The sequence below is a fragment of the Aquarana catesbeiana genome, linkage group LG02 (assembly GCF_042186555.1).
Source record: "Aquarana catesbeiana isolate 2022-GZ linkage group LG02, ASM4218655v1, whole genome shotgun sequence".
In the NCBI taxonomy this organism is placed as follows: domain Eukaryota; kingdom Metazoa; phylum Chordata; class Amphibia; order Anura; family Ranidae; genus Aquarana; species Aquarana catesbeiana.
In genome coordinates, this window is record NC_133325.1 from 85747504 (window position 1) to 85770073 (window position 22570).

Consider the following 22570-nt stretch of genomic DNA (forward strand, 5'->3'; position numbering starts at 1 on the left):
TAGGTAGGGTGATGGGAGCGACGGTTGAGCCTGATGGTAAGGGCTCTCCCTAAGCTCTCAGGACTTCATGCCTTCCTGCCTGGGGCGGGGGCTGAACTGGTCTGGGTTGTTGGTCAGGGTTGGGATGAAAAGCCCGTGGTGAATGTGCCCCTGAAGTGGCAGTTCAGGGGTGCCGTAAAAATCACTGTGAGGGTCACTTTGATTTATGGCACCATGGTCACTTCACCATACACATGTTTTTCACACCTGCCTCTAGGGCTGAGCCTTTTGGCTAGGACCAGAGGAATTTTTTATTCCTGGCCGAAGGGCCGGCCACTGTATTGCACAATGGTCACTTTCACTTATCCCACTTCCTTCCCCCCTACTTTCTATTTATTTATTCCCTTGTTTGACACTTTTTTGTATACTTTTGTTTGGTGTGTACACGTTTTGTTACTGTATGATGAGTAGGGTGTGGGTCCTCAGGCCAACCTTGAAAGTCTTGGTATGGGAGTGGACATGGCCTTCTGGCTTAGTTCACCCTCTCTCATGGGGTCTCCCTTCGGGGGAGCCCCACCGAGTAGTCGAGTGGGTCTGTTTCGGTAGACCCTCCAGAGAAAGGGGGAACGTCTGGTTTTGGCCAGATGGACCCGAGTAAAGTACCTCAGTCCACGTCTGGAGCCTAATGCCCCGGGGGATAAGGGTAAGGTCCTTCCTATGGAGGACTAGTGTAACACCCATTGCACGTTTTGTGTCACCTCTTTATGTGTGTGCACTTTTTTTGGGTGTTTCACGGGCTTTAAAAAAAAAAAATTGCTGTTTTACTAACCTGACAGCTTATTATTCTATATAAGAAACCTTCATTTTGTTTGCAAATATTAAAGATTCTAACTACCAACAAGAATGAGCCCTTATATTGAAAGAGCACCTCTCATTTTAGATCCATCATAGCAACGCCTGTTAGCGGGCATCCACTCACCTGTTGCCACCACATCCCTCACCTTGTTGTGTCACTGCCGTGGACGGTCCGTGAGTCAACAGCGTGTCAGAGGAGGAGTCGCTGGGGGACAGAAATGACAGTTGCTCTTTAAAAATTTTGATTCAAATCGACTTGATTTGAATTAAATCCACCCTGAAACCTACCATTAAAATTATAGACTAATCATTTCTTTGTCAGTGGGCAAATGTACAAAATCAGCAGGGGATCAAACAAATACTTTTTGTCCCCTCACTGTACAGACTAATTTTATTGTTGTGGGTTTAGTAACACTTGAATTTTATTTTCTGTGTCACTGCCAAAGAAAAAACTTTTAGTGGTTCTTGACTAATTAATCTAGATAAATAAAGTCATGTTAAAAATAGAAGAGTGAGTATTTAGTTTAAAATGGTTTGCGTCCATGCAGAACAGAATTAATATTGTTTGTTGATGTTTATATCCCCTTGTTCTAGGTTTACTAATCCCACAATGCTTAAACCATATTTACCTGATGTCATGTAAACTTCCCAAGGGGAGAGTTAAACTTTTGGATAACCTGAGGCTCTATTGAGCTTACCATAGGATTTGTTCTCAGTGCACGAGTCTGAGCAGTAACCCACTAACAGGATCACTGCATAATTCTGTGTTCCTGCCAGTATTTACTACTGTGAGCACAGCAGCAAATGATTAGCATTGTGGAATTGGTATATAGGCCAAACTTGGAATATAGAAAACTGTGCAGCTCCATCTAAATCATAGGAAGGAGCATGGAAGCACAGTTTTTTTTTTTAATAAATATTCACATACCCCAATGCTCGCTCATCTCACTTCTCTACTTAACCGCTGGTCCTTTCTCCCGATTTCGTGGCATGGCAAGGTTCATACGGTGAAAATGACGTTCCTTTCGAAAACATAATATTTATTTCGGTTACTCCCCATTCCTGTCCCAGCACACTTCCTTTGTATACTGCAGCGTTGAATAACGCATTTCATCTGGGGTAAGACACAACCCTGTCTCCCCAGTCGCAAGACCCTTCTCCCTAAACTCCAAGGAGGTCTAGGCCTCCTGCATGTAGCAAAATACTACCAAGCGGCCCAGCTAACAATCCTGCCAAAATATCATGCTGCTCATGAAACTTCTCTATGGATCAGCCTCGAAGCAGTGGATTGTGATCCTCTTTCGGATGCTAATTACCTACGACCCTCTGACTGTAAAAATCTTACCAATCCGATCACAGCACACTCAATAACACTGTGGGATAAATTTTGCCCCCCCCCCCTGCTTTAATCCCCCCACAACCCATTACAATCCTACTTTAAGAGCCCGTATTTTTACCCGACAATAGACCCCCCCCCCCCCCTCCTCGCTTCAAGCCTGGTGTTCGGTTGTTCTTATGCACTTCCATGATTTTACCACCAATTCTGCCTTCAAAACTTTTCCCACCCTTCAGGATTGCATTCCAATTCGGATCAATTTTGTTACCTACAAATAAAACATTTCTTTACTCCCTCTCTCCCCACACCTACTGCTCTCCACCTAACTGTCTTTGCACATGCCTGAAAGAAAGACCCCCATGCCCCAGGCCTAATTTCACAACTCTATCACCAATTGTTGAATACGCCAGATTCCCCACCACCAACTTACATGTCACACTGGGAATGCAACTTGGAGACCACCCCAGAGCAAACATGGCCAGAGATTTGGGCTGCTATCAAATCCTCGGTTCAGAATAAAGTTGCCATAGAGGCCAATTATAATGATAAAGTCCTTACTTACTGGTATCTGGTTCCCGCTAGGCTTGCCAAATATATAGCCAATTATTTGCCGAAATGCTATAGTGGCTGTGATAAAATAGGTACCCATCTGCATATCTGGTGAACCTGCCAAGTAGTACAATGCTTTTGGGCCAAGATATATAAAAGCATATCCTCTCTAATGGCTACAAAACTGCTTCCAGATCCCCTCTCGGCTCTTCTGAATATACGACCCCACAAGGGCGAATGCTGCTGTGCAAAATGTAAGCACATTGCTTCCCTGGAAGCCCAGGTTCTGAATCTAGGGAAGCAACTGTCAGCACTGAGAAGACCCTCCATACTAAAGGAGAGCCGGGAAGGTACCCAGCAGGTGACGGCAGGGGCCAGCACAGAGGCAGGTGGAGACAAAGACGGGCAGGCACCAGAAAAAAGTAGATGGGTGACAGTCAGGAAGGATAGAGAGGAAAGTGCCATGGAGGCCGATCCTGGACTGGAGCATCCCAATAAGTACACTCCATTGAGTGACATTGGTGAAACCAGTCAGGGACCAGCACTGCTGTAGCTGAGGGACTCTGCTAGCTGCCAGGGGAAGAACTCCTCCAGTGAGAGTGGGGGGAAAGTGAAGGAAAATGATAGACAGTTTCTGGTGGTAGGGGACTCAATTCTTAGAAGGACAGATAGAGCAATCTGTGACAAAGACCTGAAGCACCGAACTGTATGCTGTCTTCTGGGCGCTCGGGTTCAGCACATCACTGGTCTGGTGGACAGATTACTGGGAGGGGCTGGGGAAGACCCAGCTGTCATGGTGCACGTTGGCACCAACGACAAAGTCAGAGGCAGATGGAGTGTCCTAAAGAACGATTTTAGGTACTTTGGAGCTAAATTGTGGAAATGGACCTCGAAGGTAGTATTCTCAGGAATACTACCGGTACATCGAGCCACACCAGAAAGGCAGAGGGAGATTAGGGAAGTAAACAAGTGGCTCAGGAGCTGGTGTAGTAAAGGAGGGGTTTGGGTTCCTGGAGGACTGGGCCGACTTCTCAGTCGGTCACCAGTTCTATAAAAGGGACGGACTGCACCAGGGTGCAGATGTGCTGGGAGAATAGATGGCCAAAAAGTGTGAGGGGTTTTTAAACTAGGCGATGGGGGAGTCCAGAGATAGTCAGCGCGGAACATAGTCCATAGTATTGGGGGCATTAGTGGTAGGTTGACTAAAGCACATAAACCCAAGGTAAGTATAGTAACAAGTCCTAGTTGCAATCTCGGAACAACCAATAAGAGGATAGTATGCATCCGGTCTAAACTACGTGGCATGTTCACCAATGCTAGGAGCCTGGCAGACAGGATGGTTGAACTAGAGATACTGTTGTACGAAAAGGATTTGGATTTTGTGGGAATTTCAGAGACTTGGTTCAACAGCTGGCCTGGCAACCATTCAAGGGTATACCCTTTATCGCAGGGATAGAGAGGGTAAAAAAGGGGGAGGGGTATGCCTGTATATTAAGAATAATGTACAAGTGAATGTGAGAGATGACATCACTAAGGGAGCTAGGGAGGAGGTGGAATCCTTATGGGTAGAGCTCCACAGGGATGAAGTTAGGGGGAAAATAATACTGGGAGTATGCTATAGGCCCCCTAACCTGAGGGAGGAGGGGGAGGCGGACCTCCTATCACAATTGGCATTAGCAACAAGGATGGGAAGTGTTATCATAATGGGGGATTTTAGTTATCCAGACATAGACTGGATGGAGGGAACCACGCATTCGTCTAAGGCTCGCCAGTTCCTAAATGTCTTGCAGGACAATTCAATGGGTCAGATGGTAGACGCATCAACTAGAAATAAAGCGTTACTAGATCTACTGATTACCAACAATACAGATCTGATCACGGATGTGGAAATACGGGGAAATTTAGGAAACAGCGATCACAGGTCAATTGGCTTCAGTATAAATCACAGAAATAGGAAACAAGGGAAACACAAAGACACTGAATTTCAAAAGAGCCAACTTCCCTAAACTACGAACCTTGCTAAAAGATATATATTGGGATAAAATCTTAGGAACAAAGAACACAGAGGAGAGATGGGTTCGCTTTAAGAGCATTTTAAATAAGGGCATTAGCCAGTGCATCCTGATGGGTAATAAATTAAAAGAGCGAACAAAAGTCCTGAATGGTTTATCGCCAATGTAAAAATGCATATAAAAGCAAAAGAGAAGGCCTTCAAAAAATAAAAGGTTGAGGGATCATCATCAGCATTCAAACTTTATAAAGAATGCAACAAGAAATGTAAGGGTGCAATTCGAGCGGCTAAGATAGAACACGAAAGACACATAGCGGAGAGCAAAAAAATAAAAAAAAAAAATCAAGAAATTCTTTAAGTATGTATTCAGTAAAAAAGGGGGGGCGGACCATATTGGCCCCATAAAGAATGAGGAAGGACATCTGGTTACAAAGGATGGGGAGATGGCGAAGGTCTTGAATTTATTCTTCTCCTCAGTCTTCACAAAGGAATCAGGGGGCTTCAGTAACCAAAATTGCAGTGTTCATCCTCGTGACACATCACGGGAAGCACCCTCATGGCTAACAGAGGACAGAATAAGAATTAAACTTGGGAAATTTAACATTAATAAATCACTGGGTGCGGATGGCTTGCACCCGAGGGTAATTGGGGAACTCAGTCAAGTAATTGCCAGAACATTGTTCCTAATTTTTACTGACAGTCTACTGACTGGAATGGTACCAGCGGATTGGAGAAAAGCCACTGTAGCACCAATATTTAAAAAGGGGACAAAATACATCCCTGGGAATGACAAACCAGTTAGCCTAACATCAATAGTTGAGCGCTGCACATACAGTCATGCTATTTGGTGCTCTTGTGGCCATGCAGGACTGCAGCGTGGGATGTGTCTGGCGCTGCAAGATGGTTGCTCAGCGGTGTCAGGGACCAGTGACCAGTTCGTAACTCGGGGACTGCCTGTAAATGGAAAACTTTTACAATGTCCTTTCTGCCCAAGCCATCCCAATGTGCTTATCTCTCATTTATCTCATCTATAGCAGCTTTGAAGTTTCACCTGTTTGAATTTTAAAAAAATACTTTCGGATTCCATTGCTTCCTGTAGATCATATCCCATGATGCACTGCCTTGCTGTATCACAGAATAGGGCATGCTTACCTATCTGGACCACATCTCCCTCATTACTATACCATGTCCTGTTTTATTTCCACACACTTTCTGTACAATCTGATTGTACAATCTCCTTTAGATCTACCATCAGATATGTAGTGCAAGTGCCCGTCTGATTTATTACAAACTGAATAGATTGTTCAGGTGGGTCATCCTATTCCATAGTTCTGGTAATGGCTATCTTTATACAAGTACATAGGAGGGAGTGGATGAAGACACTCAGCTGTTAGGACCATTCACATCTCCACATAGTGGGAACTCACGTTTCTGCATGTGTTTTTCTTTTCTTTTTTTTTGGCGTTTCCACTTGTCTTGCTAGGCCCATTCACTCGAATATGCTGCCCTATGCACGACAAACGCTCCAAAGAAGTTCCAAAACTTTCTTTTTTAGAGCAGAGTGTGGCATGTTTTTTTACCTTGCTTTCTGGTGTGTTTGCAGTGCATTTGTCGCATGGCAAATACGTGTCTTCTACCCGTGCTTGGGGTGTCATTAATATTTAATCGCCCTGCAAGCTTGATGGGCATTTGCAGCGCATTTCCAAAACGTGCGGCAAAGCATGGTTTCTGCTTAGTTTGTTGTGTTTTCAGAAACGCACAGATGTGAATGGAGCCTCATTGTTCTCGTGTAAACACACCAATTTCATTTTCAGGCCTCATTCACACCTAGCGTGGTGGGAGCGCATGCTTTTTGGCTAATTTTTTCCGCAGTATGCATAGAACAGCCCACTGATTGCAATGGGCTGCCCTACACGTGACAAAGTAGCTCATGGGACATTTGTTGCTTGTTTTTCATGTGGCAAAATGTGTGTTTACTTCTGCATTTGGAGTTCCATTAACAATTAATGGCACTGAAAGCGCAAATAAGTTTGTTTTATGTGTATAAAGGCAGCCATACACTATACAAATATGATTGTACAATCTCTGACAATCTCCTTTAGATATACCAAAACTATATTATATTATATATATTAACCACTTGCCGACCGGGCCATTGCCGAAAGACGGCTAGTTCTGGGTGGACGTCCGTGGGACGTCATTCCAGAATGTTGCTCCCACGCGCCCCCTGGACCCGGCGCATCACGGATCACGGTAAATAGCCGCTGATCGTGGCCGTTTACCACGTGATCGTTCCGTCAAATGACGGAGCGATCACTTGTAAACAAACCGGCGTCACGTCATGATGCCGGTTCCTCCCTCCCCTCTCTGTACTGATCGGTACAGTGCAAGGAGAGAGGGGGAGAGATGGCAGCAGCGCTGTGGGCTGGATGTTTAGTGCCCACAGCGCTGCTCAATGTAAATAATGACAATACTCTGCAACACTGTGCAATACTGTGCAATACTCTGCAACACTGTGCAATACGCTGCAAATACTCTGCAACTCTGCAAAACGCTGCCAATACTCCGCCAATACTCTACCAATACTCGCCAATACTCGCCAATACTCTACCAATACTCTGCCAATACTCTGCAATAAATTTTAACAGAAACAAAGAATTTTTTTTTTTTATCGAATTTTCAGTCTTTTTTGATTTATAGCGCAAAAAATAAAAAAACCCAGCGGTGACTAATCATCACCAAAAGAAAAAAAGGACAAAAATTTCATATGGGTATAGTGTTGCATGATTGAGTAATTGTCATTCAAAGTGTGAGAGCACCGAAAGCTGAAAATTGGTCTGGTTGGGAAGGGGGTTTAAGTGCCCAGTTGTCAAGTGGTTAAATTTTGGCATTGATATTGAAAATATGACTGATCATGCCAAAAACCAAAAAGTCTTTTATTTAAGGATAGGGATCATTTGAAGCCATTTTTTTATCACATAGTTCTTTGGCTCGTTTTTAAATCATATTGATAACAGAAATCATCAAAATGGCCCTGATCAAAATTTTCCATCCCCTGGAATGTTGGCCTTGGTACAGACACGCAAGGTGACACACACAAGTTAAAATGGCAATTAAAGGTTTATTTCCCACATCTGTTTCTCTTTAAATTGCAATTAGTGTGTGTATAAATAGTCAATGAGTGTGTTAGCTGGATGCACTAAGCAGGCTAGATACTGAATAAATAATAGTGCAGTGCTCAATGCTATGTGTATGTATGAAAAATGAAATACATCATAAAACAAATAGTGAAATGAACAAAGTGGCAATTAAGCCAATAGGCTGGTGCAATAATTGAAAATATCAAAACAAAGTCCATCAACAAAATAGTGATAAAAAGAGCAGTAAAAAAAAACTGTGCTATAATCAATAACACTCAAAAATCATAAATGCATCATCATTCAATAAAAAGGTCCACCATGGAAATGAAGTCCGTAAAGTAGAAGAAAAAACACCTGTGTGAGGGCACAGTAGAATTAAAGCTTCCCCACGAGTTGTCCGGTCCACCACCGTATATTGAAAATGGCACGCTTACCAGAGGATGTGGACTCGCATACTGATAAGTATTGCGTCAAACGAGCATTTGTGAAGTAATACCTCAACAATGTCCAGCTGTATTGAATGGATGGTATGGAAATCACCCCGTCACAGATTGAATGGAGAGGTTCCACTTGAAGCAAACAGGCTCCAATAATGGTAGACATCAATGGGAAAGGCCACCCAACATGTTTCGTCCTATTGGACATCATCTGGGGTGTGAGGGTCGTGCACAGTCACTGCATATATAGGTTTGCAATCCAATGGGAAATAGCCCCCAAATAGGCAAATGGGAATACCTAAATACAGGGCTCTGAGCCGTTCCAAGATGGTGCCGGCGTGCATTCCCATTATGGAAAAGAAAGGGCAATGGCACTAGATCATGTGATCCATGCCTCATTATCCAAGCCGTTCCAAAACGGCGCCGGTGTGCGTTCCACGCCTCACCGTCACTTTTCGTTATGACAAGGGGAAAAAGGAAGCGCACAGGCGTTTGGGCCTTGCGGTCCACACCTCATTATCAAATCTGACCTGAACCAGAGGGAGCATGTGATCAAAACTGGAACTAAAACATTTAGGTGCCACCTCTGGTCACAGGGAGGGTTGGTAAAAAGACTGAATATGTCCTCCAAGCCTCATTTTGATCGCAAATACCCCATATAATAAAGGAATCATAAAAAGTCACTGTTTACAGGTCATATAAAATCAATAATATACAGTGGGGGCGGTAAGTATTCAGACCCCCTTAAATTTTTCACTCTTTGTTATATTGCAGCCATTTGCTAAAATCATTTAAGTTCATTTTTTTCCTCATTAATGTACACACAGCACCCCATATTGACAGAAAAACACAGAATTGTTGACATTTTTGCAGATTTATTAAAAAAGAAAAACTGAAATATCAAATAGTCCTAAGTATTCAGACCCTTTGCTGTGACACTCATATATTTAATTCAGGTGCTGTCCATTTCCTCTGATCATACTTGAGATGGTTCTACACCTTCATTTGATGCCAGCTGAATACTTTCCGTCCCCACTGTATATCGATGATAAGTACCGGTAAATAGCCAAATGCTAACTTGGCCATTAGCTACCCAGGTCAATCCTGACACTTCACTCCTACATGTTAAAATCATATTCTTTTTGCTAGAAAATTATTCAAACATTATATGTTCTTTTTAGCAGAGACCCTACGGAATAAAATGGTGGTCATTGCAACTTTTTATCTTGCAAGGTATTTGCGCAGTAATTTTTCAAATGCGTTTTATGCATTAAAAAAACAAAAAAGACAAAACAGTAAAGTTAGCCCATAATGTGAAAGATGATGTTACACCGAGTAAATAGATACCTAACATGTCACGCTTTAAAATTACCCACACTCGTGGAATGGCGCCAAACTTCGGTGCTTAAAAAATCCTCATAAATGACGCTTTAAAAAAACTTACAGGTTACCCGTTTAGAGGTACAGAGGAGGTCTAGCGCTAGAATTGTTGCTCTTGCTCTAACGTTCGCGGATGTTACCTCATGTGTGGTTTGAACGTGGTTTACAAAAAAAAAGTTATTGTTTATTTTACTTTTCTTTTTCTATTTTGCCACTAAATTTTAACTTTTATTCCCATTACAGGAAATGTAAACATCCCCTGTAATAGAAATAGTGTGACAGGTCCTTGTTACAGCGAGATCTGGAGTCCATAAGTCCCCAGATCTTGCCTCTAGGCTGGGGACCCTTAAAAAAAAAATGATCCGGGCTTTTCCAGCCGAGGTGGCAGCAGTTTTTCAAATGCAGAGGCCAGGCACGATGTCATAACATGGGGCCCGGCCTCCCATTGATAGAGACGCCGGTGGGGGCCATCTGGTCCGCTGGATTCTCCATGGCAAACTTCTGGCATTGACCGATTCCTTCATAATCAATAGTCGCAAAAAATAATATTAACATATTGACAAGATACAGTATCTCAAAAAAGTGATTACACCCCTCACATTTTTGTAAATATTATATTATACCTTTTCATGTGACAACACTGAAGAAATGACACTTTGCTACAATGTAAAGTAGTGAGTGTATAGCTTGTATAATAGTGTAAATTTGCTGTACCCTCAAAATAATTCAACACACAGCCATTAATGTCTAAACCGTTGGCAACAAAAGTGAGTACACCCCTAAGTGAAAATGTCCAAATTGGGCCCAATTAGCCATTTTCCTTCCCCGGTGTCATGTGACTCGTTAGTGTTACAAGGCCTCAGGTGTGAATGGGGAGCAGGTGTGTTAATTTTGGTGTCATCACCCCCACGCTCTCATACTGGTCACGGGACGTTCAACATGGCACCTCATGGCAAAGAACTCTCTGGGGATCTGAAAAAATTTTTTTTTGCTCTACATAAATAAAGATGGCCTAGGCTATAAGAAGATTGCCAAGAACCTGAAACTGAGCTGCAGTACAGTGGCCAAGACATCTTCAAATGGAAGGAGGAGGAGCGCAAGGTCTCTAACATCCACCAGCTCCGTGATGTTGTCATGGAGGAGTGGAAGAAGATTCCAGTGGCAACCTGTGAAGCTTTGGTGAACTCCATGCCCAAGAGGGTTAAGGCAGTGCTGGAAAAAACTGATGGCCGCACAAAATATTGACACTTTGGGCCCAATTTGGACATTTTCACTTAGGGGTGTACTCACTTTTGTTGCCAGCAGTTTAGACTTTATTGGCTGTGTGTTAAGTTATTTCGAGGGGACAGCAAATTTACACTGTTATACAACTCACTACTTTACTCACTACTTTACATTGTAGCAAAGTGTCATTTCTTCAGCGTTGTCACATGAAAGGATATAATGAAATATTTACAAAAATGTGAGGGGTGTACTCACTTTTGTGAGATACTGTAAATCAATGTACAGGCGCCAAGAATGTTAAAGCACCATTTAATGGACATAACAAGAATAAATCTTGAAATTAAATAACTAAGAAGTAAATTTGATTAAAATTAGAAACCTAATGGATAGAACCTCAAATTCTAACTCAATAGTCTATGAAGTGAATGAATAAAGGGAAGGAACTAGAAAATTTGTAAAGTTAAAGCGTTTGTTAACCCATTAAAAAAAAAAAAAAAAAAATCCTGTTCCTTTAAAGCATGTTATACAGCACAGTGCTTGTGCTGTGTCATTTGGCCCCCTGTATACCAAACTCACCACGATAATCATGGCTGCTGAGCCCTTACACTGTGGTTCATTTGTGTGCCTCCGTCATCCGCAGCCTGCTATCTGGAGCTCTCGTGTCTCCTCTGTCCTCCTCCCCTCGTATCAGCTCCTGGTAAAACGTAGAGAATGTGCGAACAGAAGACCAGATGGCAGCCTTGCAATATTGGGAAACAGTTGCCTTATGCCATAAAGCCCCAGAAGCACTTATAGAACTAGTAGAGTGCGCCTTGACAGCAAATAGTGGCACACAATTTTTAAAGTATACGTTACCTTTAAAATGTAATATTTCATGAATGGTTTGATGTGTCCATGTTGTGTTATGCGCTTATAGTTAAAAAACAATATTTTGCTGAGGTACATAGAGCACTATTAGCAGTGCCTTCACAGATACTTTAAGACCATAAGCTTGAATAATGATTTGTAGGAGCCACTGAGAAATGATGGAACGAATACCTGGTCCCCCCTTTCTGTGGACCGTCGGTGATGACAAAAAGAGCCATACTTTCAAATGGAAGCAAGGGCTACGAGGTAGACTTGCACAGCTCAAACTACATCCAGACAGTGACAGGTAATCTGCATCTCATGTACCCAGACAGAGGAACAAAGGCACAATGTCCTGGTTGAGGTGCAAGGCTGAAATCACCTTAAAATGAAAGGAGGTTCTAGGCCTTAATACCACCTTGTCCATGTATAAAACTAGAAAGCGTTCTTTACAGTAAAAAAAAAAAAAAAAAGCAACCAGTCCACAACTTCCTTCTCACAGAGGTGATGGTGACAGGGAATGCAATCTTGTAAGTAAAGCAAACCATATATTATACAACTTTCTTACCTTTTACCATCACGATAGCAGGGAACCAACCAGAGGATCCTACAATGGGCCCCCTGGACTGTTAGGCTAAGAGTAGCTATTCCTTTTTGCCCTTACCCGTGTACTTAATTTATGAAGAGTCACCCATGGATTCTACAACCACCACACATTAGCTGATAAATACTTTAGGGAGGTTTTGACCAATAAAACTGAACTCTGTGTTTGATCCTAATTGCACTGTTACATTGGCCCAGCTTGGACAAATGTTTGTATGCATATTTCATACCTGATGGATTATTGTAGAAGCGGACAATCACTGTAGAAGTTGGCATTACTACAGCAATCGCCAGTATCCTCCAGTTCTTGTACTAAGCAGCTGGCTCAATGTGCACTGACCACAGGGAGTCATTTGCTCAGTATTGCTGTCATTCAAAGAACACCTTTTTTTAAATGAATACAAGGAGTTCTCTGATTGGACAAGGTGGAGATCACTATGTTACCACACAGCCTCTACACCTCCTGCAAATCAAAGAATGTGTTGCATTCATTAAAAAATACAAGATTTTCTGTAAATGACAGTGCTACAGGTCCCAGAAAATGACGGCTATCACTATAATAGTGCCAACTACTGCAGTGATTGTCAGCTTCAGCTTCACTATCAGTCCATCAGGTATAAGAATTGTATAGTTACAATGGTCCAAGCTGGTCCTTCATTTGCAGCTCCCTGGTTCTAGGGAAAGCTGAGATGTCATTTGAAAGCAGTAGCAACTACTTGCTGGTGAGCATGTAATTGAGAAACAAGAATGCTAGCCTCCAAACTTTTTCCTCCGATTTATTAAGGTCTTTAGACAACATTCATGTTTCTTCCTCTGAGCATTACTATAAAATTTTAATCCTAGCTGCTTTTCTTTCTTGTGAAGCTATGAAAAAACGGGAGGAGAACATTGAAGACATCGAATTTAAGGTACAGCTGTTCTGCAAACCATACACAATACATCTGCCTTTGTGTGTTGCTATTCTTTTCAATCAGTGTGTTTTTTTTGTAAATAACTGCATAGAAAGTAGACATAACAAAGCAGTGATGTGTATTGGCTCCTAAGAAACTGGATTTTCAACCTAAATTGCAATTTTTAGCAGTAAAACAAATGCATTTTACCATATTAGAGTGAATATGACCTTAATGTACTTTAAAAGTTGGCGTTAAAGCTGAGCTTCAGGGGAAAACAGCTAAATACAACAATAAAATACATGTATGGACATTGTTTTACATGCCAATGGATTAGTATTTCTGCCAGTCCAGTCCTGAGATTTACATAGGTCTGCCACACAACCCAGCCCTGTCCAAAAGAGCAGGACACCTGTATATGGACAGTAAGAAGAAACAACAGACATATCTACTTGTTACTCTGCTCCATCTTTCTCAGCATGTTCCTCGCTAGCAGACAAGAAGGCACTTTTTACAACCAGAGGAAAAGAGATTTAAACTCCACATACGGAAAGGCTTCTTCACATTAAGAGCCGTGAAAATGAGGAATAGACTCCCTGAAGAACTAGTTCTGGCTAGCTCAGTAGATTGCTTTAAAAACAGAACTGATGCATCCCCAAATGCACAAAATATAACAGGATATTACCATTTATAGGTAATACCAGAGACTTTTGATTCAGGAAATATCTGATTTCATCCTGGGGGACTTGAAAGGATTTTTTACCCCCACTGGCCCCCGATGACGTCACCTATGATGAAACATATTTGGCAGAGCTAGGACGTATGCACATCATCACGCATGCTGGAGGGTCGGCTGCCATCTTGGAAATTCGTTATGTGTACAGCGCTGTGCATTGGTTGAGTTAGATGTGAGTGCAATACTTCCCTTCTTTGCACTTTGTGTCTTATACCGGGTTGGAGAGCCAGAGAGGTTATTGGAGGAGGATTTGGTGTGATCACCTTGGTGGTAGGGAGCTGGTCTCCTTGGAGAGTGTCTGGTCTCACCTACATGGTTTACAGAAAGAAATCCTTATTGGACATCACCCATATCTTTGGTGGAGCCTTATATATAACAGCTTAGATGACCACTCTGTGCGGGGGTCATATCCCTCCGGTAAGCAGGTCTGTGTTCTCATGGGTGTGGAGTACTGTCATTACACTGCTAGGATCGGATCTTATTACAAAGATACTTTTGGACTTTTTTCATTGTTTATTTGGATAAAATTAGTTTCATGCTATTCTCGCATTTTTTTGCACTGAATGTGTGAAATTATACAAGCATGTTTTTATAGTTCAAAGGCACTTTAAACATTTAGCACCACAGTTTTGAGTTTTGTATGAATTAGGCTTTAGGCTATGTTCACATGTAAAATGGCTCTATGTGCTGCGTTTACGCAGGCACAGCAGCCCATTCATTTGAATGCTTGCTGTGCCTGTGTTTCCTGCAGGTAAAAGGTCCCTGCGCCTTTTCTAAAATGTGTTTCCGAATGCAGAAAACCACACCACTTTTTTTAGTGCATGGGAGTGCCAATAAAAGGTAATGACACCCCCAATTTTTTTCTTTAAAGCACAGCGTTTTGTGTGCGGCTGTAGGAACATGTGTGATTTACACCAGTGGTCTCTAAACTGCCCTTTGCTTGCTTTAATCCAGCCCTTGGGGAATTATTACCACCACTGTCAGCAATAGTGGGGCATAATTCTGCCACTTACACTGACAATGGGGTACTATTTTCCTACTGATACCAATGCCGGTGCACTATTCCTCCCATTGACACTAATGATGGGGCACTATTCTTCCCGTAGATAACAATGATGGGGCACTATTACTCCCCCTAATACCAATCAGGTATCACTGTTTACTTCCACTGGCCACAGTGCGCCCCCCCCCCCCCTAAAAAGTTTGAAGGACAGTGAGCTGGCCCTTTGTTTAGAAAGTTTGGAAACCCCTGATTTACACGCATTCCCACAGCCACACAGAAGTGAAGATGTGAACCTAGCCTTATTGGTTTTTTTTGCACCCCCAAAATCAACTGTGGGTCCAGAATAGTGTATTTGGGTGTTTTTGATTTATTTTTTCTGTTGGTTGAACTAGATGGACTTGTATCTTTTTTTCAAATTATGTAACTGTGTAAGATGAGCATTAAAGCACAACTGAAAGGCTCCTTGTGCCACTTCTTCCTTTCCCAGTCTGCATTCTGATGTAATGGGGATTAATACCAAGTCAAAGTTGGGTATTTACACTGCTTATATTAAAAAAAAAAAAAATAACAGTTGAAGAGCTGCATTCATTTGTGTATTTTATATCTGCCAGGAGTTCATCTTTAAACCCAACTTCCTGCGCTGTAGAAAGTAAAAAAAAAAGAAATGACTGACCTGCATTTCATTCCAAATATCTTCATCCACTAATGTGGCAGCAATGCAGTGCTGTAGAGGCACAATCAAACAATGCCCCTCTGTGAGAGAGAGGTGGTTGGGGAGACACATATAAACCTAGAAAAACAAAAAAAAATAAAAATTCAAGCCAACATAAAAAACATTTGGACCTCTGTGCTATCTAACTAAAAAAATCAAAATATATTTTTCTCTCACTAAAATCACAATACACATCAACATTGTTATATTATGACTAGCAGGTAACCAGTGATCACGTTATTTTGAATGGCCTATGCACTATTCTAAAGTAAATTGAAGACCCGTGTCCTTTGTGGCGTTAGTGCAATAGTTGAAGCCCAATTCTATACAATTTATCTGCATTACATTTCTTCAGCAATTGCAGTAACAGGTCAACAGGATTTTGACCTGTTACTGCAACTCCTCCCCTCTGTGGAGCACTTCTCCAACAATGGCCCAGACATCACATCATTACCAACATCATCCAACCACTTCCCCTCCAGGGATGGCAGCCATGGCCATGGCCATGCCTATGCCTCCTGTAGTGAAGACATTTCAGGAGATGCAGACACAGCACATTGCAGTCTAGTAGTGGAGCACACATCAAACAGCTGCGATGTGAATGTGCCCCCTCTCACATGCTGGCAATGTAATCAGCATGAAAAAGACAGTGACAGTCATGTGACCGCAACATTTCAACTCTTTTCAAGGTGTGCACAAAAAAAAAAGTGTAAAATATAGGAGGCAAATGGAGCAGTCAGACTTTTTTCTGACCATGGAGTTGGGCTTTAAAGCAAAAATACACTGAATCTGAGCAACGGAAACAAAAAATGCTATTTAATTAATTTTTAATACTCACCCATCCATCCATGTCTGCAGCGTGGACGCTAATTGCCGGGAGGCCATCCCTGGACATCCTCCTGTTTACTTCCGCGATGCGCGCTCCCGCGGGCAGGCATCGGGGAAGTTCTGTGCTGGCCGTGTCCCTTGGACACAACCAGTCACAGAGCGCTGAAAACGGCCAATCATAGCGGCCGTTTTCATCGCGATCGGCGGTGCCAATGAGAGTTGATCTCATATGTAAACAGCGTGTGAGGGAGAGCGAGCCGATGCAGCGGTAAGTGTAAAAAAAAAAAAAATTAAAAAAAAAAAAAGGAAAAAAGTGTCCCCACTGCCATCTGTCCCCACTGCCACGTATAAGTGCCATCTGTCATTAGTGCCATCTGTCATCAGTGCCACATATTAGTGCCACCTGTCATCAGTGCCACCTGTCAGTGTCACGTGCAATCTGTCATCAGTGTCACGTATCAGTGCCATCTATCATCAGTGTCACGTGTCATCAGTGCCATGTACTAGTGCCATCTGTCATCAGTGCCACGTATTAGTGCCATCTGTCATCAGTGCCACGTATTAGTGCCATCTGTCATCAGTGCCATGTGTCATCAGTGCCACATATTAGTGCCATCTGTCACCAGTGTCACGTGTCATCAGTGCCATGTATTAGTGCCATCTGTCATCAGTGCCACGTATTAGTGCCATCTGTCATCAGTGCCACATCAGTGTCATCAGTGCCACGTATCAGTGCCATCTGTCATCAGTGCCACGTCAGTGTCACTTGTCATTGTCCTGGGGCTCTAGGACCTTCAAAAGTGTAATAGGTAGTCAACAAGTTAGATGTGCAATTTATGCTTCTAGAACACCTGATGGTGTTCCCTGCATGTTGGGCCTCTCTATGTGGCCAGGCTGTGAAAAAGTCTCACACATGTGGTATCGTAATACTCAGGAGTAGCAGAATGTATTTTGGGGTGTTATTTGTGGTATATACATGTCATGTGAGAGAAATAACCTATTACAATGACAATTTTATGGGAAAAAAAAAAATCTTCATTTTGCAAAGAATTGTGAGAAAAAATGACAACATCAAAAAGCTCACCATGCATCTTACTAAATACCTTGGAATGTCTACTTTCAAAAAAGGGGTCATTTGGGGGGTATTTGTACTTTCCTGGCTTGTTTGAGTCGCAAGAAATGAGATAGGCCACCAGTACATCAGGTGTGATCAATTTTTTATGATTTGCACCATAGTTTGTAGACTCTCTAACTTTCACAAAGACCAAATAATATCCACTAATTTGGGTTATTTTTACCAAAGATATGTAGCAGTATAAATTGTGGCCAAAATTTATGAAGAAAAATTAATAATTTGCAAAATTTTATCACAGAAACTAAGAAAAATGCGTTTTTTTTCAAAATTTTCGGTCTTTTTTCATTTGTAGCGCAAAAAATAAAAAACCCAGAGGTGATCAAATACCACCAAAAGAAAGCTCTATTTGTATGAAAAAAGGACAAAAAAATAATTTGGGTACAGTATTACATGACTTAGTAATTGTCATTCAAAGTGTGAGAGCGCTGAAAGCTGAAAATTGGTCTGGGCAGGAGGGGGGTTTAAGTGCCCAGTTGTCAAGTGGTTAATGTTTCACAAGAAAACTTTTTGCTAATTCCAAAATGATAAATTATTACCAACTGGAGGAAATAGCTATACTTAAAGCGGAGCCTCCATTGCCACATTTGGCACTTTTTTTGGGGGGGGGGGGGGGGGGGGGAGCAAGTACCTGGTTTTGACAGGTACCCGCTCCCACTTCCTGGTAAGATCGCTGCACGACGATCTACGACATTTCCGGCCCCTCCTCTATCCCCCCGCTGCCTTTTGGGACACACAGAGATCCTAGAAGACAGCGGGACCATTCAGAAAGCACAGCGTGACTCACGCATTCGCAGTAGGAAATACCCCCAGAAAGGGGGTTTCCTTAGACCACGACAGTCTAACACTCCATCATTCAGTTCATCCACCTGACAACTCCTCCCACAGCAGGCTGACCATGGGTATATTATAGGAGGCCTGCCCCCTGTCAATCCTAGTTGGGGATTGGTCAGGGCTCCCACATACACCATATGTCACTCCAGCTCTCTGCCCTGCCCCTTTAACAGAACCTTCTCCCTGGAAGAGCTGAGGCACATGTTAGTCACCTGCTGCTACACTAAAACCACTCCCCCTGCCCCCAGATCAAAACAAACAGGCCTAGCTCACAGCTAGGCCTGCCTAAATTTACCTGCACTGACAGTATACACAAAAGGTAGAGGGTGCTACATGTGTACATATAAATTGCCAATACTGCCCACAAGAAGAAAAGTGGAAGTTCATACATGAATCGCATTATGCAATTTTTATACACACTGCACCCAAAAAATAAAAGCAAGGGTAAAAAGCTTTCCCTCTTATAGCTACTGCACAACTACATATTTGATGTGCTAGGAGTTCCTTTTTAAGCCCTTCTCCATAAAATCTAATTTTTAGTCTACACCTTGTGGTTTTATGGGGTATTGCCCCTCCCTAAAAAACTGGTACATTCATAGCAAATAAGGATCTGTAAAAAATCCTTTCAGCAAAGGTTGTATGTGACAAATAAGCAAATAAACTAGACAGGCCTGACATATATTTGTTATCTTTATTTTAAAAAACTGGGAATTATTTTCTGAGGTATGATTCCATCTATGACGCTGCAGCGGCAACAACCATTAACGTGTACGGCCTTTCTTCAAGAACAAGGTGTCAGTTTTCATCTTCCAGATGCAGGCCAGTACCCATTGCCACATACTGGTAATGCTACAAGTGCTGAATTTCATCTGTGCAGCAATTTCATGCTAACCTGATTCGGTCTATAGCTTCAAGCTACAAACTAATCTCACTGTAATCAAAGCAAAAAAATAAAAAATGGTGTCGTTGCTCGATTCTGCTGGCTAGAATCGTTTTATTTCTTTGGCAAAAGCCTGTAAAACATGCTGGCAAAATGATTCCTTTACTAACCTACTCAGCAGCAATGACAGATTCTATGCTGAAGGTTATTAGGGACAGCTACCGTTGAATTTTACAGTAGATTTAAACCCTATTTGAATGAGATTAAATGTGCTCAGGCACTGGGTATCAAACAACTGAGGGAAGAAAAGCTGCTGGGAAAGGGAATCTGCATGGGCAATACACAGATTTGCTCTATGTGGCATCAGGGTAAATCTCAGCCCACATCCTATTCCCCCCATCATTGTGATAAACATACAGGTGCATCTCAAAAAATGTAAATATCATCAAAAAGTTAATTTATTTCAGTAATTTAATTCAAAAAGTGAAACTCCTCTATTATATAGATTTATACCACACATAGTGATATATTTCAAGCATTTCTTACTTTTAATTTTGACGATTATGGCCTACAGCTAGTGAAAATCCAAAATTTTGTATCTCAGAAAAGTAGAATATTGTGAAAAAGTTCAATATTATAGACTCATGGTGTCACACTCCAATCAGCCAATTAACTCAAAACACCTGTAAAGGTTTCCTGAGCCTGTAAATGGTCTCTCTGTCTGGTTCAGTAGGTTACACAATCATGGGGAAGACTGCTGACTTGACAGTTGTCCAGAAGACAGTAATTGACACCCTCCACAAAGGGGGTAAGTCACAAAAGGTCATTGCTAAAGAAGCTGGCTGCTCACAGAGTGCTGTATCCAAGCATATTAATGGAGAGTTGAGTGGAAGGAAAAAGTGTGGTAGAAAAAGGTGCACAGGCAACAGGGATAACCACAGCCTTGAGAAGATTGTGAAGCAAAGGCCATTCAAGAATTTGGGAGAAAAGGAGTGGACTAAGGCTGGTGTCGGTGCTTCAAGAGCCACCACACACATTCCTTGTGTCAAGCCACTCCTGAACCAAAGATAGCGTCAGAAGCGCCTTACCTGGGCTAAGGAAAAAAGGGACTGGACTGTTACTCAGTGGTCCAAAGTCCTCAAAAAGTGAAACGCCTATGTTATATAGATTTATACCACACAGAGTGATATATTTCAAGCATTTCTTTCTTTTGATTTTGATGATTATGGCCTACAGCTAGTAAAAATCCAAAATTCTGTATCTCAGAAAAGTAGAATATTGTGAAAAGGTTCAATATTATAGACTCATGGTGTCACACTCCAATCAGCCAATTAACTCAAAACACCTGTAAAGGTTTCCTGAGCCTGTAAATGGTCTCTCTGTCTGGTTCAGTAGGTTACACAATCATGGGGAAGACTGCTGACTTGACAGTTGTCCAGAAGACAGTAATTGACACCCTCCACAAAGGGGGTAAGTCACAAAAGGTCATTGCTAAAGAAGCTGGCTGCTCACAGAGTGCTGTATCCAAGCATATTAATGGAGAGTTGAGTGGAAGGAAAAAGTGTGGTAGAAAAAGGTGCACAGGCAACAGGGATAACCACAGCCTTGAGAAGATTGTGAAGCAAAGGCCATTCAAGAATTTGGGAGAAAAGGAGTGGACTAAGGCTGGTGTCGGTGCTTCAAGAGCCACCACACACATTCCTTGTGTCAAGCCACTCCTGAACCAAAGATAGCGTCAGAAGCGCCTTACCTGGGCTAAGGAAAAAAGGGACTGGACTGTTACTTAGTGGTCCAAAGTTCCCTTTTTAGATTAAAGTAAATTTTGCATTTCATTTGGAATTCAAGGTCCCAGAGTCTGGAGGAAGAGCGGAGAGGCACAGAGGCAAAGTTGAATGAGGTCCAGTGTGAAGTTTCCAGTCAGTGATGATTTCGGGAGCCATTTCATCTGCTGGTGTTGGTCCACTGTCCACTATCAAGTCCAAAGTCAGTGCAGCCCTCTACCAGAAAATTCTAGAGCACTTCATGCTTCTCTCTGCTGATCAGATTTATGGAGATAGGGATTTAATTTTCCAGCAGGACTTGGCACTTGCCCACACTGCCAAAATTACCAATACCTAGTTTAATGATTATGGTATCACTGTGCTTGATTGGCCAGCAAACTCGCCTGACCTAAACCCCATAGAAAATCTGTGGGGTATTGTCAAGAGGAAGATGAGAGACACCAGAGACAACAATGCAGACTTGCTGAAGGCCCCTATCAAAGCAACCTGGGCTTCCATAACACCTCAGCAGTGCCACAGGCTGATCATCACCATGCCCCGCCGCATTGATGTAGTAACTCATGCAAAAGGGGCCCCGACCAAGTATTGAGTTCATACTATACTGTACATGGACATACTTTTCAGTAAGCCAACATTTCTGTATTAAAAATCATTTTTTTTACTGGTCTTATGTAATATTCTGATATACTGAATTTTGGGTTTTCACTAGCTGTAAGCCATAATCATCAAAATTAAAAGAAAGAAATTCTTGAAATATATCACTCTGTGTGTAATGAACCTATATAATATAGGAGTTCCACTTTTTGAATTGAATTACTGAAATAAACTTTGGCTGCTTTCACACTGAGGCAGTTTTCAAGCATTTTAGCGCTAAAAATAGTGTGTAAAATGCCTGAAAACTGCCTCTCATGCCTCCCAAGAGTGAAAGCACGAATGCTTTCACACTGGGGTGGTGCACTTGCAGGACGGGGAAAAAAGTCCTGCAAGCAGCATCTTTGGGGCGGTGTCGGAACGCTGTATACAGTGTTCCTACACCGCCCCTGCCCATTAGAATGAATGGGCAGCGGTTTCGAAGCACCTGAAATTCGTTTTAAAATCGCCAACACGGGCGCTATTAACCCCTTCTTTGGCTGCTAGCGGCCAAAAAGCACCGCTAAAACTAGCGGCGCTTTACCGCTAACAGACCTGCCGCCCCAGTGTGAAAACAGCCTTTTTGATGATATTCTAATTTTTTGAGATGCACCTGTAAATCACATTGTGTATAGTCCTAATACTGCTGTAAACACAACCGCCTTCTGATCTACCTTTGTAATACACTGCAGCTTTTGCACTGGCTTTTTCTATTGATCTCAATGTCTCCATACTCTAAATTAACTGTAATGTGATCCCGCTGTCATCTGACCCATAATAAAGA

The 22570-nt window shown here is 42.3% G+C and overlaps 1 protein-coding gene across 2 annotated transcripts in view; it reads right to left on the minus strand.

Moving 5' to 3' along the window:
* The window catches only part of CWF19L2 (CWF19 like cell cycle control factor 2), a 304447-nt gene that overhangs the window by 39795 nt on the left and 242082 nt on the right, over positions 1-22570 (minus strand). For both annotated transcript variants that reach the window (XM_073613129.1, XM_073613128.1), the window contains exon 14: positions 15663-15779. In XM_073613129.1, coding sequence (XP_073469230.1) covers positions 15663-15779 — 117 coding nt within the window. The remainder of the gene's footprint in view (positions 1-15662; positions 15780-22570) is intronic.